Raw genomic sequence first — 26,115 nt, 5'->3', positions numbered from 1 at the left:
GAGTTAGTCTGTATCTTCAAAAACAACCTAAGTCCTGTAGCACCTTAGAGACTAACAGATATTTTGGAGCATAAGCTTTCATGGGCAAAGACCATGTGCCACAGGACTTCTTGTTGAATTAGAACCACGAGAGCCACCAAGAACCCCAGCGTATGAAACCTTAGAAAGAACTGGTAGATACACCTCACTAATTTCCTTCCATTGCTTCCCCCACCCAAAAACCACTCAAGTCAAGGGAGCTATTCCAGAAACACTCGATTTAAATTGCAGCCGTATGTGGCCTAAGACCAAAATATGTTTACATTTTGCATAAATATTTTTGATCAAGGAATTAATTAGGCAAGATTTAAGCAGCAAAAAAGTCTCCAATGTAACTGAAGCGCTCACTATGTTATGTAATTACTTTGTTCAGTGTGAAAAATTTCACAAATAGCAATGCAAAACCCTGAACAATACGGTTATCCCAAATCACTGAACAATAAGGTATGCTAATAAACAGACAACATGACATACCTAACCAGCAGAGCATAACTTCAGTGTGCTTTGAAACAACACGCTTAGATGTGGGTTAAAAATACATATGTATAAACACAAGAGCATAGGAGAAATGTTTGCCAATGTTGCTACTTGCAGACAGATGGCTGCTTTTTTCCTTCTTCAACCGTAAATAGAATAACTCTTGTACTTCAGGCTTGGCTCCCTTTTGACAGATACCTTGAGATAAATATTTCAAAATGGCACATGGAAGATGTGCTGTGCAATCAGAGTTTAGGAACATGCTGTGACACTCAGAGCTACAGCCAGAAAATTAAACACGAAAGCAAAACTAATGCAGCACTTTAGTACTCTGAGGCTAGGTCCATACTAATGGGGAAGATGGAATAAATTAATAATAAAATTGGGAATTCGGATGGAAAAGGGTTCTTTGGAGGGATAAGAAGCACTGGATGGGATTTCCTCCACGATCCTTCCCCTGCGCCCACCACTCCCCACCCCATGCGCAGTTACACATTTAGGACCTAACCCTGCAAAACATCCTTCTGTGCGAATCCAGTGGCTTGAATAAGGCTAATCAAAGAAGTTAGGACAATTACAGTGGGAGAGTGGAGGCTTGAAGATGAGGGACTAGAACTGAGGTTAATGACCCTGCATCTTGGCAACTCACCAGACCAATTGTGTTGGGGGGTGGGGGGCAATGTGAGAAATACGATTCACTGGGAAGTAATAAGGTGTTTTCGGATTCCCCAGGAACTCTGATTGCCGCCTGCCCAGCATTCTCATCCTGGCCTGCCTGGGAACCTCACCCATCAGCATGAAGAAAATGAGGGTGCCATCAAATATGACCACAGAGCTAGTTCCAGGGGAAATGCAGTCGGCTGTGCTAGCGACACAACACACACTCTCCCGCTCCACTCCAGCTGTATTGTTTCCCCTCCTAAAAGCAGGATGGAAACGGGGTGGGAAATGGCTTTCTATACCGATTAAAAAACAAATCTCTGAATGCTTTAAATTCCCAATTTGGATCACGAGGCGGGAGTGGATGCAGAGAAAGCATTCAGACCAGCCAACAGGAGGGCAAAGGCATCAGCTGGCAGTTGCACAGGGGCCCAGCAATTCAGAGACCCAGGACTCTGGCTGCTGCTGCAGTAGCAGTGGCTGGAGCCCTGAGCCCTTTAAATTGCCCCTGGTGTGCAGCATGCTCCAAGCAGCATTAAGGGGGTGGTGTTGCTGTGCTCCAGGAAGCATTGAGGGCTGGCTGACCTCAGCCGCGGCCTTTCCAGGAGCACAGAGCCAGGTCTCCTCCTCAGCAGAGGCTGTGAGCGGCACGGCCTGTTGATAACCCAGTTGAGGCAATCACCTGGAATGTACGAGATCCAGCTTCAAGGCCCCATTCTGCCAAATTCCAGAGCTCCATCCTAGACCCAAGCAGTTATTCGCTCTGGAAACCTACCCATGAAATCTCAACTTTGACAAATCAGCATGTTCCAACAACACAACCAGGCTGAAAAGTTCTTAACTAGCTCTGCTCTCAATACAAGGTTGTGTGGCACAGTTAAGTTTACACAGAGACTGGAATGGATGATGGTGGCCATGTCCACTACCCCCTAAGATTTTTGAGACATGTAAATAAAGTACCCCCTGGGATGCCTGCGAGCAAAATCTATTTTTAAACCCATGTTAAGAAACTGCTTCCCATGACTATTTTTCCTATCAGAACTGCCCTTCTGCACGGTCCTGAAGGACCAGCAAGCCAAAGCTCACCAAGACCTAACCAACAATTAATTTCAGGTGTTTAAAACTCGTGGCATAGATTAAAAAGAAATTCTCAAACTGTGGCTTTAATAGGGGATTCAAGCTTTATCTTTCTGAGGCACCCAGCCCATCACCATGGATCCTGGGTGCCAGAGACTGAATTAGGATGCATTTTGTTCAGTGATTTCAGAGTCTTGTTTGTGTAGCTGGGCCAGGCTCTGATGGTGACGGTGACATGTCTGCCTCCTTTCTATCAGTTTAATCTAAGACTTTAAATTCTAACGATCTTGAGTTCAAAATTCTAAGTACAGTATTTTGCACATTATGCAGTTTTTGTTTCCAGGCAACAAAGCCAGGAGGATACATCCACTTACACACTACAAGCCCTGTATTCTACTCCCATTTACACCACAGTCTTCCCAACGACTTAACAGGCCTTTCCCTTTTAGGGGCCTGTTGCTACTGCACATATATATTTATCTCCCTTAAGTCAAGAAAGACTAGCAGCCTCAAATATGACTTCATTTCTGCTGGTCCCAGGACTGAAGAATCCTTCTTGGGAACCATCCAATACATGTTTGTTGCTGAGCACTATTTCATGGTGAGCAGGAGCTGGTGATAAACTGCTGACCTGAGATCCAACCCCATTATTAGACAGTGGAACATCACCTTTCAGAACAGGAAAACTGTGCCTATCTCTCAACAGTCGGTGCAGCCTGCGCAGATTTCTAGGCCTATCACAAATTCTTCCTGGTCATTCGTTCTTCTGTCTAACCAAATTAGTTTTTCTAGAAGCACTGCCACCAAAAGGCATCACTGGCCTCTTGAATGCATTCAGTGGGGAAAGCCGCCTATTCTTCCCTGTTGACTCCCCCCACCCTCCCATGGGGTGGAGAATGTGCATGTCCTTTCCCCTTCTATTCTGAAATTACAGGTTTGAGTCTTAACCCTCCAGCCTTACTGCTTTTCACGCACTTTTGTCTGGGAGGAAATAAAATAGGTACAATATCTTTCTTGGCAGAAGTAGGTAACAGAATTACTAGGCTGCTATTAATACCAGGAGTTCATATTTTATTTCCACATAAATTGGCTTCTGCTGTTTGAAAATAATCATCATGGGAGAGAGGAATAAACATCTTGTCTTCGATTGCAGAACCTATTACTTTTAATTTCCTCAACTTCACCCTCATCTACTTGCACAGACTTAGAGAGACAAGGCAAGTAAGGTGAGCTTCTACTGGACCCATATCCGCCTGTGAAAGACATCAGAAGATTGTCCAAAAAAGACACTAACTCACCCACCTTCTTCCTCTAATCTGCTGGAACCAACACAGCTACCAAAAGAGACACCCACAGGCTTAGCTTCTTTCCACCATCTACCACTTCCATCCAGATTAGAACACCCTACAAATTCTTGGCTGTGTCCAGGTTTTGCAAGAAAATCTCCTCAAATGATCCCTTCTTTACAAACATCTTGTTGTGTTCTTTAACCACCTGGCCTCCATAAATATTTTCTCCTTCTACTCACCCTTTCCCAGATACAATGACCATTCTGCATCCATCATAGGGTCAGTGTCTTGAGAAACCACAGAGATTCCCATGTGTCCATTACACAACAAAGGGCATGTCCAGCGTGCAATCACAATGCGTGATTAAAGCCAGTATGGGTAGGTCTCCTTGAGCTGCAATATAACTAGCTCAAATGTTGGAGCAGTGAAGCAGTGGCAATGTTTGCTTCAACTCAGGTGTTCCAAGCCACATGAGTAATTAAGTGCAGGACTAGCCCAAGATAAAGCCCGCAATGCCCCAGATTAGTTGCTCTGGGAGCCAAAATAGCTAGATTAAGGCTGTTTCTGGCATAGCTACTCGGCTGCACCTGTCCCAAGGTGGCAGTACACACATACATATAGAAGAAGAATGACTGGTCCAGCCATCAAGGGGGCTCTTGCAGGATTTGGTAGATCTAGGTTCAACTCCCTTTTCTGCCACAAGACTTCCAGAGTGACCCTGGGCAAATCACTTAGCCTCTCAAAACCACTTCTGTAACTTGGGGGTAATGATGCTGCCCTGTCTTATGGGGTGTTAAGTGGATAATGATGTTAAAGAGTGAGGCACCCAGATAGTTGTGCCCAGGCAAGTACCTAAGGTAGATGAAAAGCTTGGGTTTTAGGTCAAGCTGGTCCAGTGTCCTTGGACTCACTGGAGCGGAGACAATTTGCACCAGCAGAATATTTGGCCTTATCTGACCACCGTTCCAAGCACTTGGGGCTGAGGGTTGGGTAGCAGAGACAGCAGGGGTCACCTCCCCTCTGCACTTGCCACACGGGCGGTGGGAGCAGCAGCTTGCTCTGCCCTGCTGCACCACATTGCCCTCCCAGCCCCCTGCACCATCTGCTGGTGGCGGGAAATAGAGGGACACTCCGTTTCCCACCCCTGCAGAGAAGTGAGGTGCTGCAGGCCAGGAGGACAGTATGGCACTGCAGAGCAGGCTGCTGCTTCCACCACGCCATGGAGTGAGCGAGGCAGGGAGGGGAGGAGACGCCTGCTGACTCTGGCACCCAACCTTCATCCCCGGATAATTGCCTGTCCCTCCAGTCCATAGGACGGTTGGGGCAGGTGTCACAGGGCTTTAAGTGGCCGTCCCCAGTTCCTCCTATCAATGGGATGGCTCTGCCTATGGTCGTAGAACAATTTCCAAGCACACTTCCTAGCTATGGGAGGGATGCAGCGTTCACAGACAGCACCTACCTTGAGCTGTCCTGCAAGTTCTGGATAAAAAACAAAACAAAAAAAACACCTCAGTTCCAAGCCGGCTTTTATAAAGCTTTCTCCTCTCCTCTCCTCTCCCCTCAGCTTTGCCCACACTGGCTCTTGGTAAGTTAGAAAGGGGAAACAGTTTCCTGACTGAGGGTGGAGAGCCTCAGATGTTCTTTTCAATGTTAATTTGTCTCAATGTCATTTCATTATTGCTATTGATCCACCAGCGTCTTTTCCTAGGCTGGACCATGGATAGTTACTCAAATCAGTTACATGTAGATGTTTAGTTCATGTAGATGTCTTCTCAGCTAGACATGAAACTAAGCCTGCACCACACGGCTTTCTACACACAAATACACACACTCATAAGCAACCCTGTATAGAGTTCATAATGAGTACTTCATTCAGAACATTGCAAGCTTTCCTATGAGACCTTATTGTACTCAAAAACTCTATGCAGTAACAGTACGTAATCAGTTGGTTTTGCCACTTACAGGGGGTAGGGGGGGTTCCAGCCTTTTGTTCTCCCCGTGGGATGTCTGGATCTTAGTTGTCACACAGTGGCACCATCAAGCTCCCTTGTCACTCACGAAACAGCTTCTGCTCATTTTTGGATGGTCACGTCTGCAAATGTTATTACAGTCACACCCAAAGCATCCCAACATGTGAACTTTGCCCTAAAGGGGGATTCTTAGATCTTCACCCTCTTTTGCCTTTACTGCCACCCCCAAGTTTCTCATGTCCAAATGCTAAGCTGCTGTTAAGTACTAGCCTCCCTTCTCATTCAGACTCAAAACACAATCCCCTATCCAACCTCAAGTCTCCACTGACCCCAGCTTGGGTATTCTGAGCGATTAGTGGATTTATGTTTCCGTTACTTGGGACGGTGAAAAAAAATCAAATTCACAAATACAGAATGGGAAATAACTGGCTACAATAGGGCAGGAAAGGAGCTGGTGTTAGAGGGCTGTGCCCTGCAATCGGTGTGCTGTGGCACATTGGTGTGCTCTTAGTCTGCCTCAGAGCCACACGCCAGGCGTTCCATCCACCGCTCTGCGCATGGGCCCCACCGCTTGGGGGGAGAAGTGTGTGGTAGCAGTGGCGGCTCTCGAGCACCAGCATTGAGTTAGTGTGGGGGGAGGGGCCTGGGGAACCTGGCTCTGGGGGAGGGTGATAGTGGGGAGCTGGGGGTGCCTGATTCTGGAGGCAGAGAAGGAGAGTGGGTTTTATATTTTTATATATATATACACACACACACACACTGAGTGTGTCATGAAATTATAACGAGTGCTGAAGTGTGCCATTCGGTGATCAAGGTTGCTGAGCAGTGGTTTTAGGGCATCAACAATGGAATATAAATCAACAATGTGAGGCTGTGGCAAAAAAAACCCAAAAAACAAAACAAAACTAAACAAAACAAAACAAAACAAAAAACCCGGCCTAAGTGCTTTTCTGGACTGTATTAGCAAGAGTGTTATGCATAAAACATGGGAGGTAATCGTCCTGTTCTTTTTGGCATTGGAGAGGTCTAAGCTGAACTAGCGTGGCCACTTTCAGGTTCCACACTTAAAAAAATGTGTGAGCTCAAACAGGGGAGAGTCCAGAGGACAGCAACAAAAGTGACAGAAGGTTCAGAAAACCCGACCCAGGAGGAAATATTAAAAACTCATGTTTAGTCTTGTGAAAGGAAGCCTCAGACCCCGATCACAGTTTTGAATAGGTGAAGGCCTGCTATGAAAAGGACAGTGATTAAGTGTTCTCCATGTCTACACGGGGAAGGACAGAGACTATTTGGCTTCGTCTGAGGAAAAAGGTTTAGGTTAGGTATTAAGAAACAAAAAACTGTCTAAGATGGGGGTCAGCAACCCCTGGCACGTGTGCCGCTCCTGTGAGCTGCTTTCCAGGGGCATGAAGAGGTAGCTCAGCCTCCTCCCCCCATGCAGCAGGGGAGCAGAGATTGGGTCAAGAGAGCCCCACCCGTGCGCCAGCCAGTGGAGGGGCAGGCGCCTGGGCTGGGGAGGCAGCCTGCAGCTGGGTAAGTCTCTATGCAGGGAGTGGGCACAGAGGGACCCTGGCAGAGGGGCATGTACAGCTGGGGCTCTGGGCCTGCGCTGCCCCTCTCACTCCCCCCCGGGGAGCCATGTGGCCGCCCAGCTCTGGCATCACCCCCCCAGTGCCTGTGCGGAGGAGAGGACGGGGAGGCACTGGGCATGGAGGAACCTTGGTGGGAGCTGGCTCAGTCCCTCCCTGTGCACCCCCCCGCCAGAGCCTGAGGGGCAGGTGTGTAATATGTCTGTCCCCCTCCCCTCAGACAGGTACGGGGCGGGGCGTCTTGTGTATCACCAGCACTTGGACTGTACACAGAGGTCAAAAGGTCAAATTTCGGCACTCCGCCTCAGACTGGCTGCGGACCCCAGTCTAACCAATAAGAAAAGTTAAGCACTGGAATAGGTATTCCACAACCTCCCTCGGCAACATGTCACTGGAGGTTCCCAAGGAGAGGTTAGATAAACAGTGGTCAGGGATAGACTAGGTAAGTTTGGTCCCACCTCAGCACCGGTGGCTGGACTAGATGAACTCTACAAAAAAACAAGTGAACGTTCTCCATCACGAAGCCGCATGCTGTACCACCAATGAGCATGCACAAGTTACAGCCGCGTAACAATGTATCACTAGCTATTTTCTACTGTTGCTCAGATGCCTTTTCATTCAAATCAAAGAGCTCTGAATTCAGCAGAAACTAAAAACTACCTTAAAAGCACAGAGGGATAATGATTTCTCTCGCAACCAAAAATAGTTAAGTTGGAGCTATGCAGCATCCTTTAAAAGGATAATCTTGGAAAGTTCTCTTTTAAGTATTTACTGTAAATGTATTTATACATCTTCCTCCACTTGATTATCTTTTGAGGTTGAAGGTCAGCCATAGAGGTCACTGGTATATACCAGAGGTAGGTAGAATAGCAGGTTTAACCAAGTATTACTGGCAGTGAATTGAGCAGCCAGGAGAACCTGAAAAAAACCAGCCACCCCTTCTTGAAAGACCACATTATGTTATCGACAAAGTTTATAGTATAATTCTGCGTGAGCTGTAAATAAGTCTATGGGTCACAGGCCAATTTAGAGGGCATGTAAATGTTGCTATAGGTTACGTATCAAGAAGCTGGTATTGCTTAACAGGCCAAGATTGGGATCATGATAGGATAAGGAAGGATAAAGGCACTGTGAGATAAAGCCGAGAAGTGACTTTTTATCTTACGCCTTTTGACAATTATTTGCACTCTCTTTGGTGTGCTAGAGACCAGTTGTTTTTCCAGTCCTGTCGGTTGTTTTTCCCTTTCTACAACCACCTCTTATTGCATACTTAGCAATGTTACACCATGTAACTACGACTATGGCCACACAACCCCTCCCTTTCGGAAGGGGCATGTTAATGAGGCAGTTTGGAAGATGCTAATGAGGTGCTAACATGAATATGCAGCACTTCATTAGCATAACGGTAGCCATTCAGGATTCAAAATGCCCCTTTTGGAATACATGCTGCCCATGTAGCTGGGGGCCTTTTGAAAGGAGCCCCTGACTTCGAAAGCCCCTTCTTCCTAAAACCAACGCTACACAGGCGGCATGTGTTCCAAAAGTGGCACCGTGGAACAGCACGCGGCTGCCATTATGTTAATGAGGTGCTACATATTCATATCATCACCTCATTAGCATCTTCTGAACTGCCTCACTAACATGCGCCTTCCAAAAGGGAGAGGGGTTGTGTGGCCACAGCCTAAATGTAACAAACATCTACACTGACTGAATCAAGGCCCCGATCTAAGAAGTATCTGAACTTTTGCTGGTTCTCTGGATGCTCATGAATTAGGGTGTATGGGAAGGAGCAAAAGGAGGCAGTTGTAAAACCAGAGAGCACGCAAGGACATTTTCAGGGAGGTAGAAACCACAGCAACCAAATGAAGGCTCATGTTCTACACATTTTCTATTTGGTTTCTTAGCTTCCGAAGGGCTAGTATTACATTAAGACATGGCCGACACCCAGGGCAGTCTTTCCAGTTTACCTGCCTATATTTCAGAATGATTTTGTACTTCTGTGAATTTCTCACTATCCCAGCCGATTGACCTAACCCTTCTTTGACCTCCGCCCCGCGTTGCTGATTTCCCAGCTCAGATTACTCCAGTTCCCCCTTTCATAACATAGCAGAGTTTGAAAAACAACTTCCATTTCTACTCTCCCTGGCTGCACAAATCCAGCCACTGTGCGTTGCACAGTGACAGCTCCCTCCCACGAGCCGTCGGGGGTGGTGGGTGAAGCTAAAAATGTTTATTTTTATTGCTCTTTCTTCTGTCCCTGTAGATGAATGAAAGAAAAGTGGGCAGATGGGTGGGAAGGTTGGAGCCAGCAATGGAAACAAGAGAAGAGAAAGCAGAGATGTGCAAAAGGAAACAAAAATGAGACCTCCAGCACAGGAAAGACACTACCAAATTTAATAAACCTAAGTTACTTTGTAAGATCTCTTGGGACATTGAATAGAAGTCTACAGAAAACACCCTACAATCCTGTGATGTTTAAATAACCAATTATGTCCTTTCTATATAGGATGATTAAAAAAAAAAGCGCTATAGAAACTTTCGCATCTTCGATTATATTTTAACGGAGAGTGGGTATATTAAACAGGGCAGGGCAATCCTTCCATTGTATTTTTGGTGGTACACAGACCAGTGGGAACATGAGAAATTCCCACAGGTTGGCAATCCTTTATGCCAGAAATGGAGTCTGAAAGCTCTGAAAGTCTATAGCTTCGGTGTCCCATACATTCCCTGATCACCACATGTAGCAAACAGAGCAGTGGAATGTGGTGAAATACACACGGGGCGCTCCTCTGGCCGCTCCGCGCACATGCCCCACCCCATGGAAGGACAAGCACGTGGCTACAGCCCCAGAGGGCTCCAGGTTTGGGGCAACTCACATGGCACGGCTCCAGCTGCGGGGCAGATCATGGGGTTCTGGTGAGTAATCTCATGGGGGGGATAGGAGGATGGTGCCTGGCTCAGGTGGGGGTGAGTACCTGGCTTGGTGGGGGCAGGGCAGTCCTTTGGCGATCAGTTAAATTTCTTTTGGACACCTCTGGTCTAGAGACTCATTAAGACAGCAGACACTTTACAAAAATTTCTCCCTGTATTCCCCTTATTCTCCTTCTGGCAATCCCATTGATTCCTATGGAAGTAGTTGCTGAGACACTGGTTTAATTTAGCTGGGGAGGAAACTTATTAATTATGAACGGGGAAACCAACAGCAGCTCCCTGTAAAATATGACAGCCTGGAAGTCAAGTCATGTACCAAAAAAACCCCACACAAATACGTTCAGATTCTCTACCTGAGCCCAACAGCTGCCGCCAAGTTTTGCCCATTCAAGAATGAAATTTTCAAAAATACTCACTACTGGTCTAACCCTGCTTTTCGGGCAAAGCTGCCCTTCATCTCAACGGGAACAGACTTAGATCAAAAACTGCAAAACCCGATTGCCAACCCCTGACTTGACACTGCTGATCAGTTACTCACACAAGCAGACCTGATGACTCGCATGAGTAAACGGCTCCCAAATGCCAGTAAAATGTTCGCAACCTGATTCCAAATCCTCTTCTCTTCCCTGCTGTTCTGTGAAAGCTCACACAAACAGAAGAAATTGATTACACAGGGAATAAAAATGCTGCTAACCCTACAGAGAGCAGTCAAATACAAAAAGAGCAATCACGCCTCTGTCCTTTCAGTAGCCTTCGATACTACTTGTACTACATAAGGTATTTTCAGACAGAAATATAACTGAAGAGGGCATTGTCCTTTTAAATGTAGCTGTAAATGAATGGTTACGCAGGTTGAACCTCTCTCATCCAGCACTCACGCTCAGGACTTGACCAGTGCCAAATGAGAGACCTTGTTGGACGATGGCGGGAGGTTGGGGTGGGGTTTAGTACCATGCAACAGCATGACTGACACTTTCACTGCTTACTGGGCTCTTTGAAGACATTTTGGAGTAAACTACAGTGAAAGAAGAGCACAGAACACAGAGTCAGGACTGGTGGCTGGAAACAAACCTTATGGGACCCCGGGAAACTTGGCTACACCCGTGATAAGTGGTCATCTGGCTAACTAAAATCATGCCGGATTCCAGATGCTGCTAGATGACAGAGTGCCAGACTAGAGAGGTTCAGCCTGTATTTCATTCTGGTTTAGCAGGTCACAGTAGCATAAACAATCAGCAGGCAGCCAAAACCAGTGGGCCAAGCTACCCCAGCACAATGTCCAGTAGGACACATTACAAATATAATTTACCTGAGACAGCCATTTGGGAGGGCTGCACCTGGAAACGCTGCAAGGGAATTACAGCCGACACATGGAAATCGATGTGAATGAGTGAAAGCGCAGGGACTGGCAAATGGGATCTGTTGGCATTTGAGATGGACGTTAATGGTAGCCTAAAAGGCAGGAGGGAGAGGCAGGGGACCAAGTTCTATTCAGGGAAGGCCCCACCCAAGCACAGAACTCCACACAGAAAGGGGGACGCAGGCTCCTGGCTGGCACTATCCCCTTTTGGTCTTCTATCAAAAGCGACCTTTGGGTTTGAACTAAGGGAAGGGGTGGGGAGTGGCTCGGGCCTAGGGAAATGCCTGCCATTCCTGCCCTCTGGCCCTCCAGATTCACAGCAATAGATAACACAGTCAGGATTCTGTAACTATCTCTTCCACAGAGCAATTCCTGCTCAGTAATCTTCCTCCTGAACTCTGTACAGGGAAAATATTGCCCTGAGCTCCCCAAAGGACAGGGCCTGCAGTGGTGACAAACCCCAGTGCCGTGCGTGAGAGGCAGGTCTCCCTTTGTGCACTCACTCTCCTGTACTCACATCCACAGGCCTGGCCCTGGCTAGTGAGATTAATTAGCATGTCTCAAAACCCCTTCTCCAAAGGCCCACGAAAGGAGACTGCATCAGAATGTACCGAGCCAATGGAATGATGTTGCATTGCTATGTTGTGACATTTCAGTGCAACATGAATTATATCCCCTTGGGCAAACACCCTAACATAGAATTCCATCTCCACCGAGATTTAAGGCAAGTCACAAAGCCTCTCAGCTCCCCTATCTGCAAAGCAAGTGCAATAACCACCTACCAACCAGGATCACAGAGGTAGCCGTGTTAGTCTGTATCTTTGATAACAACAAGAAGTCCTGTGGCTCCTTACAGACTAACAGATATTTTGGAGCACAAGCTTTCGTGGGCAAAGACCCACTTAATCAGATGCATGAGTTGGGGGGAATCTTGTCAGCTCTGGCCCTCCCTTTTACTGAGACACCGCTCTTTAAATACCCCTCTGGAAACCCCCCACCCCACTCATGCATCTGATGAAGCAGGTCTTTGGCCATGAAAACTTATGCTCCAAAATATCTGTTAGTCTATAAAGTGCCACAGGACTTCTTCTTGTTCTCTACCAACCAGGGTTATTTGAGGATTAGATAAAGTCTGTAAGACTCTATTTAAAAAAGTTACGGTGAGGATAATTTTTTTTATTTTTCAAGTGTATTCTGTTGACAGTCACAAATTGTCCTTCACAGCCTGGGAGTCTGTGATGTTTAGGAATAAATAATTAGCAAATGAAAGTCTGTATCTCACCTTTCCACCAGCTCCTTTATATATAGCTTTAAGGTGAGAAAGAGACAGGTATCCTGGGAGGAAGTGTGCACAGAGAGGACCCATTCTGTGCAGAGCCATGGACGTTTGTGGTGCTATTAAACCATTTTAACCTTTGCTAGTCCAGGCAGTTTCTCCATTCCTTGGTGAGAAAAGGGAGATGACAGCCAGATTAACTTCATATCATCCAAGAGACTTCTGGGGAAAGCATTCTCTGTTATAAAATTAGCAGCATTCATTTATTCTGCAAGTTTTGGGCATGTATATAGGACATCTACCTTTGGTCTGATCACAAAACCCAGATGCTCTTGTATGAAGAGAGCCACTGAAGCTAGATAGCATTTGTACCAATTGTAGATTATTGCAATTTTGTAACTAATTAGCATGAAGGCTGATGTACATTTTTATGTGGCATCTTTTTCTCTCTCACATTTAAGTTTTTCTCCATTCTATTTTTCTGCTTGATTTCAGTGGGGCCAGCATTTCACTCCTAGTCACAAGTCTATACCCGATCAAGGCTGAAAGACATAATTGTGGAACTTACTATCAGCTAATGAACTTCACAACAATTGGTGGCTGCTTAGTATTGTTGTAACGATGAGCATCCCCTCTCCATCTAACCAGGCCTAAATAGGGCAACACAAAGACCTAAACTGAAGAGGACACAAAAATAATCAGAGAGGTAGCCATGTTAGTCTGTATCTTCACAAACAACAAGAAGTCCTGTGGCACCTTAGACTAACAGATGTTAGTCTATAAGGTGCCCCAGGAGAAAAAAAAAATTAATGTGAAGTTAAGAATGCTGTGGGATCACGTCCTTCATGTAAATAACTCATAATCTCAGTTTCATGATTCCTTAGTTCTGATCTAAAGAACTCTCAGCAGTAAGAATGAAGTGCCCTAAATCTGCAAATGACAGCTCTTGAATCAGGTAACATTTGAAAGACATGCCTGGGAGAGCTGCTGTCTTGATGGAACCCCAGAAGGAGGCAATCGATGTACAACAAAGGGATCAGCCTCCAGCCAGAGAGGGAGCTCAGCTATCTATCCTTCTTCCCTCTCTCTTCTATTTCCCTTTCTCAGTCTTCGTTTCAGTATGAATTGCGCAGTGGTAACTTGTTTATACAATTAAACTGTAAAAAGATCATATGCTCATTTGTCACCCCCTACAAGGAAAACCTCTGAAATTTTACCATCAAAATGAGCACAGCTCAAAGCACCCAGAACTGCTGTGAGAGCAACTCCCTTCTCACCCAGAAAAAGACAGCTATTTAAACACCATTTCCCCCAATGACCTTCCCTCACAATCTCCGCTTCTATTTGCTCCATTTCAAGTGAGTCCCGACAGGTGACTTCATGTGCATGTTTAAAACAGTGATCAGAATTTTAATGCAATCTTAGAGTAAGTTCTCACAAAAACAATGCACAGAAAACAGATTTACTATATCTCACGCAGAACCAGGGAGCTGGGACTTTCACTCTGATCATTTCTCCCCGAAGACAGCCCTCTGTCAATTGAGCAAAAGGAAAAATAAACAACATGCTCTGTTCTAATATCCTCTATGGGACAGTCAACGGTGTCACCATTGCCCACCTCAGTCATATGCACGATCCACTATAATGCAAGCAGCACGTTACAACAGACATTTTCCTGCAGAGATGCCAATCCAGTGGCAGACCACTAGCACCATTCTCACAATTCTGTTTTGCCTGGCCCTTTCTTTTCCAACTCTGCATCTGAATTCAGGCCTCCCGTGAAATCTCGCCACAGTGTGACAGAGTTTGTTGCAGATCCAGACTCAGGTGTGAGTAACTTGCACAGCCCCTGACTGCGGTATTTATGGCTTCAGCCAGTCATGCTAAGTCAATCACTTTCTTCACCTAAAGGTTCGTTCACAAACATTTTAAATACGAGAAATAACATAGCAGCAGCGGTGCCCAGACGTTACAAGATGACCTCTCTGACCCAAGTCTTTAAGAAATGGAGTAAAAAATAACTAGAAATACATATTTATTGTTCATATTTCATCAGCTAAGCATTTAGGAAATATTAAGTGAAGGATTTACAGAAAAAAAAAAGAGGAGGTTGGGAAAATGTTATCCTTCAAGGACCCCTACTGAACTCTTGCACCTGAGTCATCCTTATGAATTCTGTATATTCTTTTCATGTCATAATGATGCATTTATTTAACCTGGCTTTTTCTTTTGGCTTGCTAAGTGAGGATTTATTATCAGCGCAGTTGAACAGAAAGGTGCAAGTAGCGAGGGTGGGTTTGATCGATCACAGTTGTCAGACAATCAATGTAGCAATACTTGTTCCTAACGGCTCTCAAACAAATAAGCACAATTCAGCTTCTTGCCATTTTATCTGAGTTGTTGTGTCCCAGGAGGGAGTCTCACTCACACACAGAGAGCCAATTTCCCAAGATTTCAGACTGTGTTCATCTCTAATTTATAAATCATTATTAAATACTAATATGCCCAGAAAACACGCACACACACATATACCACAGCTGAAGCTATGCATGTCAAGGCTCAGTTACTTTGAAGCTGCAAAGGCTGAATCTTACTCATAAACTTCTTCCAGCTGAAGATAATGGGAAAAAGGAAAAACTGGAGGATGTACAGCAGAAGACATTAACCATGAGGTTAGGTAGCCCTAAAATAATGCAAGTGATGGACACAGCTCTCGTGTAAGTCTCACTCACCTCTATGTTCACTGAGTGCAGCTAAGGTACTGCAGTAACTGAAAGGAAAAGTGGGCCCAAAAACATTACTTAGGGTAAGCCCAGTGCCAGCATCTCATGTCTCCATCTTACTGTTCAGTTGTTTGATGGGGGCCCTGCCCTGCATGATGCTGAGTGTCCTCATCTCTCACAGACAGCAATGGGGACGGTGCGCAGCATCTAGAAGGAACTGCTCAGCACATACCAGGATCAAGCAAGGGAGTGCAAAACCTCACCATCTCAAGGGGAGCAGAAAAAAGTCCCAATTATTTTTCTGCAGAGAACAGCATATTCTACAACAGCCAGTGAAAAGGTCTCTGTACTCTCCTCACCAGGGCAGAGCAGCTGTGCTGGCCGGTACAGAAGGGGAAACACGTAAGTGGGGGAATTTTGCTCACCATGTGGTAAAATATCACAAAATTCTGTATATTGTATTTGTCATAATAACTCTATACAACCATACCAGGTTCATTTTAGTAACGTATTTCAAAATACCCGTTAGCACCTGTGTCTGTAACAATACAGACAACACAAAGGATTATCCCAGGAGTAGAGTGTTACAGACACCACATTCCAGTTCCTGTTTCACTACCCCCTCCCCCACCAGAGCCCAGCCACAGGACCTCTTCCAGCCCACCTCCCCACATCTCCTCCTTCCCAGAGCCCCATACAACTGTATCGCCCCCCACAGTCCCCCAGCCCAATCCCCAGGGAACCCCTTCCAGTCCATGCATCTGCATCCTCCCCCACCACCCCAGCCCCATGGAATGGTCCCAGCCCCTCTCCCCCTGAGCCCAGCTGCAGGGTGCCACCTGACCCTATATGCCCACTTCCCCTCCCCCGATAAGCCCAGCTGCAGGGCATTCCTAGCCCAGAAGCCCATATCTGCTACCCAAAGAGCCCAACAGGGGTGTCCCTGAACACACACCTGCACCTCCCCTCCCCAGAATCCAGAGTGAGAAAAAGCCTGATGCTGGGTACCAGGTTTATATGCTACCTCCTTCCTTCAGAGCACCTGGGAACTGCAGCTGCCCAGAGCCCTCAACTCCTCCACCCCTTTCTCTTCCATACAATGTCCCACTGTAGGCTGAGCTGTAGGCTGAGCTCTGGTGGGCCCAGCAACCCCCTACTGGCAGCCCGCAGCTCTTCATCATCTCTTCTGCAGGGGAAAGGGAATGCTGTGCAGAACATCATTTCTGTGCAAACCCTGCATGGCACAGTGGTGCTGTAAGAGTGGAAAACGAGAAGAAATTAGCAATGCAGTCCGTAAAAGTACCACCTATCAGCCAGCCAGAAGTAAGTAATGGCAGTCTATCTGCTGGAAAACTATTAGAAAACATTCAGGGGCTAGGTTTACATTACATAACTACGTGGGCCTGTCCCACAAAAGCTCAGCACCTAACACATTATTTTGTTAGTCTTTAAAGTGCTACTGGACTGCCTTTTTGTTTTGACAGAATATAGACTAACATGACTATCCCTCTGTTACTATGTCAGAATAACTGTCACTTTGGGTGTGAAAAATCCACATCCCCGAGTGATATAGTCAAATTGACCTGTTCCCCCTGACCCCATGTAGCTAGCACCCTGTCAATGGGAGGGCCTCTCCTGCTGACATAGCTGCTGCCTCTTGGGTATGTACATTAACTGTGCCAATGGGAGAAACTCTCCTATTGGTATAGTAGCATCCCCATGAAAGCACTGTACCATCGCAGCTGCACTGTTGTAGTGCAGTTGTAGAGCATCACATTGTAATGTGATATGTCAAGACAGTCCCTCATTCTGACAGTTATAGGAGGGAGAGGAGGGGCCCCCCAGCTGTGTTCCTCCCAGCCACAATTTAAGAAGATGGCACGTGAACCATAAAGCTTGGGAGCCGTAAATTGGCAGAGAATGCTTTCTTCCTCCATCCCCTGCATCAAATGAACAATTGTTACCGTTAACTAATAAACCAAAATTGCTCTAAATGGAAGCATAAAAGCCTGCTGAAGCATTTGATCCAGCACTGAATAGGGGGCAGAGAGAACTGAGTTGGGGGGAAGGATTTCTTAGAAGTTAGAGCATTGGCCTTGTAAACTCACGGTTGTGAGTTCAATATTGGGTGGGGGGCTTTCATGGTTCTGGGGCACATCAGATTCTGAAAAACACACACACAGTCAGGGATGTTATAATAGGTCCTGCTATGAGTGCAAGGGACTGGACTCAATGACCTCTCAAAGTACCTTCCAGCTCTATGAGATATGTGCATCTCCATATTTAGAATACGAAGAGGTACACTTTTGGCCAAATTCTGTCATTAATACTATGTAAGCTCAATGACATCATTGGGGGTGCACAAGCAAGAGGGAAGACAGGCTTCATCTTCAAAAGTTGACCCAAAAGGAGGCAAAATATTACATATTTTGATAATGAAAGATATGAATACAAGGTAAAATAGGGCACACAACTGATTTATTATCATTTAGCTATGCAGAGCAGATCTAACAGATGAGGGAGTTTGATTCTGTATTCCTTATGCATCCAAAATTTCCAGTGAAGCTCATGAAATGCAAGGTCAGACCTTCTGTAAGTAACAATCTTTAGTGCTTAAAAAAAAAATTTAACCACTTTTCCTATGTAACATTCCAGATGCAATGCTATCCCAGTGCCAAGTCTGGAAGACAGAGACTAGAAACAGGAGTCTCATGCTACTGATTTACAAAATAAATTTTATCCTGTTGTTTTGTGGGTTTTTTTCCTAAAAAGTGAACTAAAGAAAATGGACATTGTTAAATGTCTGGTTTCTACCATCCTGTATAAATCTAGTACTGTGACTGTATTGCTTTCTGGACAAGTATTAAGTGTAGATGAGCATTATTCAACTTTCACATATTGAAAGAACTAGGAGAGAATTAGAGGCCACCTAGACTTATTTGTGAACTGCCTGGTTTATATAGGTTGAACTCTTCTAGTCCAATGCCCTCAGGACCTGACCAGTGCTGAACCAGAAAATTTGTGGAACCTAGGAGGTCAGTATTGTCCAGCAGCATTACCAATACTTTCACTGCTTACTGGGCTCATAGAAGACATTGAGGGGTAAATTACAGCTAAACAACAACACAGAACACTGAGAACCAGGAATAATGGCTGTAAAACTTTACAGGACACGGCAGACGTGGCCATATCCATGATAAGTGAACATTCAGCTAACTAACACCATGCAGGACCATGGATGGTGCCAGATGGGACAGGTTCAACCTGTATTACAATGTATACTTTTACTACTATGAAGACAATAAACCCGGCTCAATCATTGACAAAAAAATCTTGGACAAAATATTGGACACTGTTGAAGACAGGACACTGGACTAGAGCAGGGGTCGGCAACCTAAATAGCAAGAACAGCCATTTTTTCCAAATCTGGTTTAAAAAAAAATCAATTCAAGAGCTGCAATGTACGTGAATCTGAGACAGTCCCTAACAAAAAACTTCAGACCACACTTGTAACCCCTATTTTAAGAATAGCACATACACACAATGATTTGGAATATGGTACATGTTTACTGCAGGACGTTCACAAACTTTTCACATATTCTATTTCCTCACACTTTACATGTGTTTGTACTTCATGCCTTTCACTCACGAACCTATTTTAATTATGCCAATTTTACTTCACGTTTAATTTCAGTTTTCTTTCTTAAAACGTGTGTTGCCCTTTGCAGAGAAATGCCGCCAGTTTCCTTTTCCTTTTCAGACTCAAGACTTTATTAGAGGTACAATCAAAACACAGCCACAGTATCATAGCCCTCAGTGCACTGCACATTTTAAAGGGGGAGTGAGCCAATGTTTTGAGATTACATATTGTTCGCTGTTTAGATATGAATTGTTCGTTGTTGGCTGTACTTTTTTCCAGAAAAAAAGGTGGCGGAACTCAAGCCCCAAACTGCACCCCGTGCCCCGAGGTCCAACCTCCTCCCCCGATGGCTTAACCCTCCTATGCAGGGCCCAACCTGTCCCATGAAGGGCCCAAGCTACCCACTGGTGGCTTAACTGCCCCCCATGGAGCACATACTGTCTCCCAGAGGCTTAACTGCTCCCCATGTGGGGCCCAAACCATTTCCTTGTGGGGCCCAAGCTGCCCCCCATAAGCTGAACCTCCCCCCACGTCCCAAGCCTGAACTGCCCCCCAGGCAGTTTAATTGCCCCCCCGTGCAGGGCCCAAACCACCCCTTGAGGACTCTATCACCCCATGGGGGCCCAACCAGGCCCCTCCATGGCCCCCTCTGGCTGCCTACCCCCCAGTGACTTACCTCCCGCAGGGCCCCTGAGCTCCCCCCACAGGGTACCTTAGGCCCCCCCGGTGCCCTAAGCCCCCCCCCCCAGCCCCATCCTCCCCCACACTGCCCCAACCCTGCCCCCACAGCGTCTTGCCCCCCACCCATGGCCTCCAAACCGCCCCCCCAGCAGCTTAACACACATATTAGCTGCGTCTACACGTGCACGCTATTTCGAAGTTAACTTCGACGTTAGGTGGCGAGACGTCGAAGTCGCTAACCTCATGAGGAGATAGGAATAGCGCCCTACTTCGATGTTCAACGTCGAAGTAGGGACCGTGTAGACGATCCGCGTCCCGCAACGTCGAAATTGCTGGGTCCTCCATGGCGGCCATCAGCTGGGGGGTTGAGAGATGCTCTCTCTCCAGCCCCTGCGGGGCTCTATGGTCACCGTGGGCAGCAGCCCTTAGCCCAGGGCTTCTGGCTGCTTCTGCGGCAGCTGGGGATCTATGCTGCAGGCACAGGGACTGCAACCAGTTGTCAGCTCTGTGTATCTTGTGTTGTTTAGTGCAACTGTGTCTGGGAGGGGCCCTTTAAGGGAGCAGCTGGCTGTTGAGTCCGCCCTGTGACCCTGTCTGCAGCTGTGCCTGGCATCCCTATTTCGATGTGTGCTACTTTGACGTGTAGACGTTCCCTCGCTGCGCCTATTTCGATGTTGGGCTGAGCAACGTCGAAGTTGAACATCGACGTTGCCGGCCCTGGAGGACGTGTAGACGTTATTCATCGAAATAGACTATTTCGATGTTGGCTGCACGTGTAGACGTAGCCATTCTGGGCACAGCCACAACGCACCCCCTGGCTTGACCCCCACACTCCCCCAAGCCACTGCACGCCCCCCTTCACCCACCCTCCCCCACTCATCTCTGGGGCCTTGCCGCTGCCTCCTCCACCTGCATTTCAGGCAGAGAGGGAGTGAAGGAGCAGTCAGCTGCAGGCGGCTGCATCTGGAGCTGCAAATGACTCTTAAAGAGCCACATGTGGCTTGGATGGAGCCGTCCAGACAGCTTTTGAAAAAAGGTGCGGGAACACCGTTCCAGGGCATTCCAGCAGAAAAAAGCCCTGTTCTTGGGCTTCTAGGTGTTCACCATTTACCAAATAGTCAGGAGGGCTTGTTTTTAAAAAAATTGCCATTGTAGCACTGGGAGCCACAAAGAAGTCCTCAGTGAGCTGTGGGTTGCAGACCCCTGGACTAGAGGCTCACTGTGACCCAGTCTGGCCATTCCTCTGTAAGTGTAAGAAGTGAAAAGACTCATGGCACAGATTCAGTTCAAACTACTACACAAAAGCCAGACATGACACCGCTCGTTGACCAGAACCTGCCTGAAGCAATGGATTCCCTCCCTTTCCCTATGTCTGGTAATGTAGCTAAGGAACTGCAACCGGTGTGTAGCATGCCTACACATCCATATGCCTCCCCCCGCCCCTCCGCCTTTAATGCAAGCATGTATTAAATAGGCCAACAGTTTAACAAATAAAATCAACTACACCCAACATGCAGATCACACATTTCATACCGTGGAGTGGTACCAAAATGTGCATCATCGTACATAAACCGTGCAGTCTGTCAGAATGTAGAAAGAGGAAACCTAGCTAGATTTGCAGAGTACAGTGCACTCCATTGCATTCGTCTCAAACAGGGCCCCAAGAGATGCAATGGACAAGGGCTTCTCTGTGGGCACTTATCTGTGTGTTTACTGCACAGACCAGTACTGTACCACCTGGGGCAGCAGGGAATAGAGGGAAGGGAAAGCAATGCCTTCCCAAAAGAGCTGGGTCGCCCCACCAACACGATCCAGCTGGATCAGAAGGTGGGGGCACCAGATGCGGCACAGCTGCCCCTTTGGCTAGTGTTCTAGCCACCTGGGAAGGCTGGGGCTGCAATGCACCTGCCCAGCTGCTCCCAGGGCTGGACCTACGCGGCTGCTGGCTGCACCCAGGGCTGGGGCCACCTGACTGCCCAGCTGCTGCCAAGCCAGGGCTGCATGGCTACTCCAGGGCTGGGGCCACACAGCTGCTCCTAGAGTCAGGCCACAGAATGGGGCCACCGGAAGCTAGGGCTGCCCAGGAGCTGGGGGCACAGGGGCACTGGGACCGGGCAGCTGCCCAACCCTGGGGCAGAGGCAGGACTGGGGGCCAGTGTTCCCAATAGGAGCTGGTGGCCATAGAAGGGGTGTGGCTGGGTCTTTCCTCTCCAAGGCCAGTTGTAAGCAGTAAATCCTGGGGAACTGGTATATTCCAGAGGTGTCCTTTTTCATCGGGGGCCACACGGGGGGTAATTTTCTTCCTGTTCCAGGGGCCGAACACTAAATAGCCCCAAACCTGCCCCCTCACCCCAGGCTTAACCACACCCCCCCCCAGCCCCAAGCTGCCCCCAGGTTTACCCCCCCGCAGGCCCAAGTCACCCCCAGGCTTAACACCATACCCATAGCCACAAGCTGCCCCCAGGCTTAACTCCCGCCCGCACAGGGAGGCGCCCTACACCCCACCCCCCCACCATTGACTGACTGGAGCTGCCGCCAGAGCTGCACTGCTGGAACCCTGAGAATCGAGCCGCGCCCAGCTCTGAGAGCCGAGCTGAACCCTGAGAGCCACGCAGCTGCCTTTTAAAATAGAGCTGCTGCTGACTCCATGGGCTGGATTATAAGGCTCTGCAGGCTGGATTCTGGCCCACAAGCCACGTGCCAGGACACCCCAGTATATTTATACCCACCACAGACACCATGGATAGAATTGTCTGTAAGGCTATCTTGGTGGCGTTGCATCTGCTTATGCCAGGTGTGAATTGAGGCCAATACATTCATTCAGCAACAAGCTGATAGGAGTATCACAGCAGTGGTATGACGTAACAACGCAGCAAATCACTCGAGGCTTCACCTTGTTCTGTCATTATGATGTGATTCGTGAACACGAAGCCTCCTGCGCTCCCAGGTATCTTCTGCTCCCCTCCCATTTATATGAAATAACACCGCAAAAAAAATGGAAGAACCCATTGAGCAGTTTCTTCAGCAACTTCTAGCCTGATTCATCCCTGCAATACTCCAGCCTATCTCCCCTGAAACCAATGGAGCTACACCATTGTAAACCTGCAGTAAGAAAATAAGTGCACCAGACCTGCGGCCTGGTGAAACTTGCTGTAACCCCACTGGCCCTTCTTACAGCAGGGATGAAACTAGCTCATTTATTTTTAGTGTGCTTTCATTCAAGAGAGAATTCTGCATCTATAAATACATTAACATCTCTCCGGCTAGACACAGGCTACAGATCTGCTCTGCACGATGATTAACATGAAATAAAAATTACACATGGAAAACCCTGAGTGTCAAAAACGAGACCAATTCTTTTGTTATATGCTCAAGTTATCAGGCTGCACCACTGTGGCCAAAAGTTCACCCTATAACTCTCGTCCAATTATTCACAACTTGGTAAAGTTGATACAGCAACATTTATAATCACACTACACATCAATGGGATTCTGTTAGCTGGAGCTTTAGATTAAAGAACAATCAAGAGACGTGAAGGACTTGAGAGAGGTATATGGAACAAGTCAACAGAGTAAAGTGAATACCCAACGTATCCACGCCTTTCCACTATTCCTAAATATGTGAGTGAGGGGAACACAGAGCCAGTAATTTTAGGGCTGCTGAAAAGAAACACTTTTTTGTGCTGGGTGTAATCAGTCTGTGGAATGCCATTCCCTGGGATATTTGAGGCTGAGGATCTAAGAGCTGAAAGAAGATCATACTCATGAATGAGATTAGCATCTACAGTTACTTAGCTAAATTTTTGAGGAATAACAATCTTAATGAATTAGACCATAAACTTAATAGTATTTAGGTCCATGAGGAATGCCCCAACCCTATGCACAACTGGTTGGGGCACGATGAGGGAGTTTTGCCTCCTTTGAAATGTTAGGCTTAGATGCTACGGTGTCTCATGCCTAGGCAGTGCAGAATAAACTCACTGTCTGTCACTGTCAAAGACAGAATTGGAGGGAGATGACAAACTCAGTACAGGAGCACTGATAAGAATACCACAGTCCTGTACGTACCCCAGCACAGCAGTAAAAATGTCATAAGGTAAAGCTGAGATGAGATTTCTACACAGATCCCCCACCTCAGACACCCACAAAAACAAGAGAACAAAAGGAGAAAACCACCACAAGTGGGCTCTATTCAGCAATGACCTACTCCAGGGCTTCGCAAGCTGTGACCCATATCACTGGGGGTTGCCAAGGTGGCAGTAGACTTGCTGGGGCCTCAGGCCAAAATCCAAGCCTCACTGCCCAGGGGCAGCACACAAGGGCTTTAAGATCTGGGATACAGGGCTCAGGTTACAGGATTACTGCCTGGGGATGAAGCACTTGGGCCTCAGCTTTGCTGCCCTCCCCTTCCCCTCAGCCCCCCCGGCAATGGGTCTTGGACCTGCTCAGGCTTCAGTCCCCTCTCCTGGGTTCATGGAGTATTTTTTTCCCGTCAGAAGGGGGTCATGGTGCAAGGTAGTTTGAGATCCCCATTCTCAATGCTTCACTACATAAGTCATCCCATCTCTGTTCAGAGAAGCACTAAGCATGGGATTGACTTCGACAGGCAGTGACTGGATGTGGGCATGAGATGAAAGTTAGGCTTGGCTGACTTAGGCCTTTTCACCGAACTTTCTCAATCTCAGCCCCAAAGCAAACTTTTGTAATAAACATTTTCAGGGCCTCTCTCCCGAACGAAAGCCACTACCTTTCATATGCTGACAGACACCCATCCATGTGACCGACTGAACACCTGCAAGTTTTCCCTCATTTTCTGCCCCAGAGCCATTAAGTGATCCTAGCTGATTTCATCAGCAGCACAACTTTGAAATGACATCTCTCTTAAACAGTTTGGGCTTTTCAATTCCATCAGACTGCTGTCATTCACTTTTTTCTCACATCACTAACATTCCCCGGTTTTCACCCCCGGTGCTTTAGAAAATCATTACAACACTAGTTTAATAAACTCAGAAAATGCCACAATAGCCTACTCATTAGCTAAGCATGTGTAACCCTGGTTAGCACTTGGCTGGATTAGTGCCTGAGAATGACAGGTGCTCCACATTCACTTTTCGTCTTGATGGGACCAAAAGCTGCTCAGAACAATTTTATGGTTTACATGATTTTATTTTTGCCCAATATAGACTCAGGTTTTTTTCTGCTCCTCTATGAGAAGTGTTATGCAATGTTTCTGAGGTTATCTTCTTCCCTGGGGGAATCGATGTGTAGGGAATGTGGCAGAAGGAATGCAGTGCTGCTGAAGGCTGGGAGGAATGAGTCTCCCAGAGGTCATCTGCATAAGAATGCAAAAGGTGTGCATGTGTGATACCTTTTCAGGCAAAGCCTAATGGGTAGCAAGTAAGCCATGAGATTTGGTCTATTGTAAACATGTAGTTGTAAAATCACAATTTAAGCTGACACTTAAAGCGGGAGTTGTGAGATCTCACCAATGCTCTGGGTTGTTGTGGGGGACAGGGCAGTCGCCTTAGCTGTGTAAGACATTGATTACACAGGGCTCCCTGGTTTAAAGCATTGTGAGGGAGAAGGGGAGAGGTACTGGATGAGCCAGCTTGCTGAGTGCCCGTGCCATGTAGCTATAAACCTGGCTTGACTAACCCTCCCCACCTGTTGAAAGATAGAGCTGGATACTAGGGTGTTTGTGAAACCCCACACTAGAGATACCAAGAGCTGACATCACAGAGTGGCAGCTGAGGCCACACAGAGCTGAAATCACTGGGTTCTGCCTTAGGGCAGTCCCAAGCAGTAGGGTTAGGACCGGCGGATAACAGCAGGACCGGCGGGTGGCTGGTAGGAGCGGCGGTGGATGACAGTGACTGGCAGATGGCTGGTGACAGCAAGGGGAGGCTACAGACAAGTGGACAGCTAGCATTGCCCTGGTGATGTATCCGTGGGCTTTGAGTTTGGGACTGCACCGCAGAGGGTACACCCTGTAACTGTGTGTGTGTGGAAAAGGGCCAAGAGCACCAGCAAGAGACTGGGTTCTACTGCATATGGGGATGGTATCTGGGTAAAAGGGGTTTTGTCTCTTCTGTGCTGAGATATACTGCATCTGTCGCTGTAACCTTGGGGTAGGTTACGGTCATTAAACAAGCCATTTCTATCTCAGACTCTGTGCTTGCGAGGGGGGGGGAGAACCGCCTTACAGGCACCCAGCACAGGGGTGAAATTGTCCCAGGCCACTGGGTGGGGGCTCGAGCCGGTTGGTTGTATCCTTGATAGAAAAACCCCACAAGAGTTAAACCCGGCCCTTCTGGCAGGCATCTGGCGTTAACAGAAGGGTTACAGATGAAAAGAACAGAATAACTACTATCCCACAGCTACACGGGAATCGACTGCATTTTCCC

At 47.2% G+C, this 26,115-nt stretch overlaps 1 protein-coding gene across 2 annotated transcripts in view; it reads right to left on the bottom strand.

Moving 5' to 3' along the window:
* The window catches only part of NAT8L (N-acetyltransferase 8 like), a 57,926-nt gene that overhangs the window by 14,510 nt on the left and 17,301 nt on the right, over window positions 1-26,115 (bottom strand). Inside the window, exon 3 of one of the 2 annotated variants that reach the window (XM_074992336.1) lies at window positions 10,571-10,675. The exons of the other annotated variant lie outside the window; for it this stretch is intronic. Coding sequence (XP_074848437.1) covers window positions 10,571-10,675 — 105 coding nt within the window. The remainder of the gene's footprint in view (window positions 1-10,570; window positions 10,676-26,115) is intronic. 2 annotated transcript variants of the gene reach the window in all.

The sequence above is a fragment of the Carettochelys insculpta genome, chromosome 4, assembly GCF_033958435.1.
Source record: "Carettochelys insculpta isolate YL-2023 chromosome 4, ASM3395843v1, whole genome shotgun sequence".
In the NCBI taxonomy this organism is placed as follows: Eukaryota; Metazoa; Chordata; order Testudines; family Carettochelyidae; genus Carettochelys; species Carettochelys insculpta.
The sequence above is the reverse complement of the archived record's forward strand: the minus strand, read 5'-3'. Positions and strand labels throughout refer to the sequence as shown.